Below are 4,285 nucleotides of genomic sequence, written 5' to 3'. Positions count from 1 at the left end.
CGAAGTCTCTTTTCCTCCTTATTTTTTTTGGAGAAAGTTGGAGGCTACCACATGGGCAGAGCCCTGTGTTCTGTGTCTGTGCAGCACCTAGCTCAGCCAGGTTCTGGTCTGTTCATGCTGCTGGGTGCTATCAGCAGGCTAATGAGACTGGAATTCCTCCCAGCTCTCGTCACACTGCATCCATCCTAATATTCGCTAGGAGGAAACAGTGAATGCCCAGCTGTAGCAGGGAAGCTCAGGGCATCAGCTGCTTCCCCCAGCACCTGCACAGCACCTGGCACCACAGGAGCTTGATCTCAGCTGAAGCCTCCTGGTGCCACCCTGATATGAACAGTAAATGTTAATAACCATCAGCACTGCACCCTGCACCCAGTTAGCTTACCGTGAGCCCCCCAGATGGCTGGGGCAGCATGCTACTCTGAACTGCTGCATCAGGCTGGCTGTAGGCTCAGGCACACTCACTCCAGCAGCTGCAGACATTCAAGCCATGCTTTGAAGGTTGCCTTTGCAACACAAATGGCTAGAGACTCCAGCCCTGGTTTGTAGTTACATTTGGGCTCTTCACACAGCTCTAACCAGAAGGGATTTCTTAAAATGGGTAGAGTCAGCCCTGAGATCCCCCTTCTGTCTGAACTCTCCCCAACCATGAAGATCTGTGCTCTCAGGAGGGCTATGCCAGTGTCATGGCAAGAGTGCAGAGCAATATAGGCTGTTCTGTATGCTTCCCCTGCCTCTGTTCACTGTCGCAGCCCTGAGACTGCTTAACTTTACATGAGAAAGTAAGAAGAGTTCTGTGTGGGTCTGCAGAGGATGGTGGCAAAAAGCTACCTTAACCATACCTTGGCCATACCCTAAGCACAGGAGCAATCGGATCCTCAGGCCTTTTCTTAGTGAAGACCGTGACTCTTCAACCCAGCATCAGATCAGAGAGGAGCCCCTCTGCACTATTGCAGCCTTCAGTCACACTGCAGCTGGAGCCTGCCAGGACTGCATGAGCTACCTGTGCTGCCTACCCCCACTAATGGGAAGCAGCAGCCTTTGTGTGTTAGGGACATCAAAGAAAGCCAAGATGACACCCAACAGGCAGATACATGGTGACCAGCTGGGAAAGAGGAGAAGAACTGCTGCTCCTTTAGACGAGACATGCATTACCTTTTCTGCAGCAGCCTGGGCCTGCCTGCCAGTGATCACTACTCAGTCAGTGCCATGACACTCTGGACAAAGGAGCATGGAAGCCCTCTGTGGGCACACAGGTGGAGGTGCCTAAACTATGGCCTCATCCTGATCATGCCTGATGGGGCTCAGCATCTCCTCTCAGCTCCTTATCCCTACAAATGCTACAGGGGAGTCCCAGGACAGCCAAATTCTCTGCAAATGAAGTGAACAACTAAACCTCAGGTTGCAAGTAAGAAATTGAACCCACCACTTGAATGAAGGGAGAGAAGTAGCAGGTGGGTGCTGACACTGGCTGCAAGAGGAAGCTACTGATGACACTGGGGAGTGAAAAGAGATCTCCCCCTGCCCAGTGCTGATGCTGCCTCGCATCACAGGCAGGGCCAGGCAAGGGCTTTTGCACTGGTAATTTATATGCCAGAAAATCTGATCTGGCGTTTGGTGAATTCTGGTGGAATTTGCTGTAAAATGTCAACCCCCTTCCAAAACAAGGTCAACATGTTTCCTATTAACATTTTTTAAACCATTATTTTTTTCCAAAAAGTAGGTTGTTCCAAAACTGACCTCCCATGACTTTTAGAAAAGGAAAAATAAACATCCCTGAAAACTAAAAGGGATGTTTCCAAATGAGCAGTGGAAACATTTTCTTTGATCCCAAACATTCCTGGGGAGTTATTGTATGGGTCCATGGATGGCAGCCAGTTGTTCACCCAGCCCCTTTGGCCAGGTAGCCCTGGACACATCATCTGCTGTGCTTTCCCCACTGCCCAGCCCTGCAGTCCCTCTGAGCTCTCAAATTGCTCCTGGCACACAAACACCTACCTTTGCCTCATTTTGCCACCTGCACTTTACTTGTGTCCCTGCCTGTGTGCCCAGCCCTGAGTCAATCAGCACCAGAATTAAGTGGCTGATTGCCAGACAGCTGTGTTCCAGCACCCAGACCCAGCTCCAGACACTTAATGAACAGCTGCAGAGATGCTTTCTTAAAGGAACACTGTCCTCGAGTTGCTCAGACCTGAAAACTAGAGTGATTCTTTACAGAATTTTAACTCAGCTTAATAGTGACAAAAATATTTCCATTCATTTCCCCCCTTATTTAAGGAAAGCAGTTGTTGGAGTTTGTAGTCATACACTGAGGAGTAGATACAGGTTGCAGATATAGGAGGATAGATAGGGGGTACACTGGTGATAAGTGGACACACAGAAAGACAGCGATCAAACTGAATATGGCAATGATGACAGGAAGGATAGATAGGTGTACCCCCGCATCATTTGCAGCCCAAATCCTACCCTCTTCTGCTAATGCTTGACCACCTGAGAGTAAAACTGACTGGCAAGCATGACATGGCCAGGCCTGGCAGTGCAGAGAAGTGCCCAGAAGGCTCAAGCAGCTTCAATGGGGAGAAGCCAAGGGAGTCAGTGGAAACCTATCCCAGAGCAAAATGGAGTCGGTCAGAAGCCCTGTTCCCTTTTTAACTCTGATTTGTAACTTGCTCCCCTTCAGCTTCCCAGTTCATCCAGGGTGACTCTGTCCTACAGGGACCAGGGCTTTGCACTGTGGCTTCAGGGACATACAGGGCACAAGCCACCTGTTATCCTTTGCAGCCCCTTCATCATCTACTCCTCTCCGCTCAGAGGGAGGGAAAGGCTGTGCCACCCGTTATGCCACCCGTGTACACATGGTCTGTCAGTGCCACCTGCTGGAAGCTTGTAGTAATGCTTTACCCAAAGCCGCTCCCCACATCATCCACGCCACCCTGGTTTGTTTCCATGCAGCACCTCACTCTACTGTTATCAGGGCGAATATAACACAGCTTCACAAGGCCCCTGGGGGCTTAGCAGCACTATTGTTCCCACTTTATAGGTGGGGAAACTGAGGCACAAAAAGGGGACCCGATTCATGCCAAGTAGCAGAGCTGAGTCCTGATGCTCACTCCCCTCCTCTCATTTTTGACCACATTCCCTTCCAAAACGAGGACAATGCAGGAGTCCTGGCTGCTACTCCCAGCTCTAACCACTAGAGTGCACTTCCTTCCAGAACCAGGAGAGACCCCAGGCATCCTCACTCACACTGCCTGATGCACAAAAGCAAGAAAGCAAAGAGCTGGAAAGGGAGGCTGTGATGTGGCAGCCTGTGATAGTCACCCTCCCTATCTTGTGTCCTGTGTTCCTAGGCAGCATGCTCCAGCAAGGCGCTGGGCCACCTGTTCTGAAGCAGGAAAGAGAGTCCCTAGCACCACAGCACCGTGCAGGCACCTGCTGCCAGGGGATAGGTTTAGAGGGCTGGAGTCCCCTCTTGGATTCCCCAGGGTTTGACTCTGACCTCTCAGTAGCCTGAAAGGTAACAGACCTCCCCACACATATATGCCCCACCAGTGAGATCCTGCCCAGGACAGACCTTACCTGGCAGCTTAGCATCCTGTGAGGCGGTAGGGGTCCCCACAGAGGGCCTGGCTGCCAGACCTCTTGCCGAACCTAGAGGGGAAGAAAAACACAGAGTGGGTTATTATATCCAGGTCCTACACAAAACCAGGTCATACAGGAGGCTGGTCCAGTAATTTCTCCAGGTATGTGCAGCCGAGCAGAGGCCCCACCGTGGCCTGGTTAGCAAAGCCACTCACCTGGGCCGTGTGACCACATTGAGATACTGCTGCAGGTCATTGTAGAACTGGATCAGGTCCTCTACAGGAGCACCATCCCCAGGGTACTTGGGCTGCAGGGGGGTGGCATTGGCAGCATGCCCAATGAGCACAGCCATGCAGCAGGTGAGGGCAAAGAGAGTGTCCCAGCGTCCACGGGAGGCCATTGTCTGGGGAGAGGAAGGGATAGATGGATCAAGACGACAGTCCCTACAGCCATCGCCTGAATGGGCAGGAGGTAGGGTACATAAGGGAAGGACATAAACCTGTTGGATTGGGTCTAGCACAGGCAGTGATGGGCAATAGGAGGGAAGAAAGGTGCAAGGAGCCTGCAGTGTACATGTGGGACCTCAGGGAGCTGCCTGGGGGCAGGGTAATTGCTATAGCAGCTGCTCTGGATGTGAGGTGGTTGATGAGCTTTCCCAGGGAGGAGGGATGGAAGCAAGGAGAAAACTCCTGGGCATTGGGGAGAG

General features: G+C 51.8%; 1 protein-coding gene across 1 annotated transcript; it reads right to left on the bottom strand.

The window, feature by feature from the left end:
- Positions 1-3,584: 3,584 nt before the first annotated feature.
- Positions 3,585-3,979, bottom strand: LOC112549256 (pancreatic hormone-like). The gene is made up of 2 exons (XM_025196862.1): positions 3,795-3,979; positions 3,585-3,648 (listed from the first exon to the last, which is right to left on the bottom strand). The coding sequence occupies exons 1-2, from the start codon at positions 3,977-3,979 to the stop codon at positions 3,585-3,587; spliced, it is 249 nt and encodes an 82-aa protein (XP_025052647.1).
- Positions 3,980-4,285: the final 306 nt, after the last annotated feature.

Source organism: Alligator sinensis, unplaced genomic scaffold, assembly GCF_000455745.1.
Source record: "Alligator sinensis unplaced genomic scaffold, ASM45574v1 scaffold444_1, whole genome shotgun sequence".
NCBI lineage: Eukaryota > Metazoa > Chordata > Crocodylia > Alligatoridae > Alligator > Alligator sinensis.
Note: the sequence above shows the minus strand (reverse complement) of the source record. Positions and strands in the feature narration are given on the sequence as shown.

Excerpts from the sequence above, each read along its gene's own strand:
- LOC112549256 (XM_025196862.1), bottom strand. The coding sequence starts at position 3,979 with ATGGCCTCCCGTGGACGCTGGGACACTCTCTTTGCCCTCACCTGCTGC. Across the intron at positions 3,649-3,794 it reads AATGTGGTCACACGGCCCAG|GTTCGGCAAGAGGTCTGGCA; the intron begins GTGAGTGGCTTT and ends CTTCCCCTCTAG.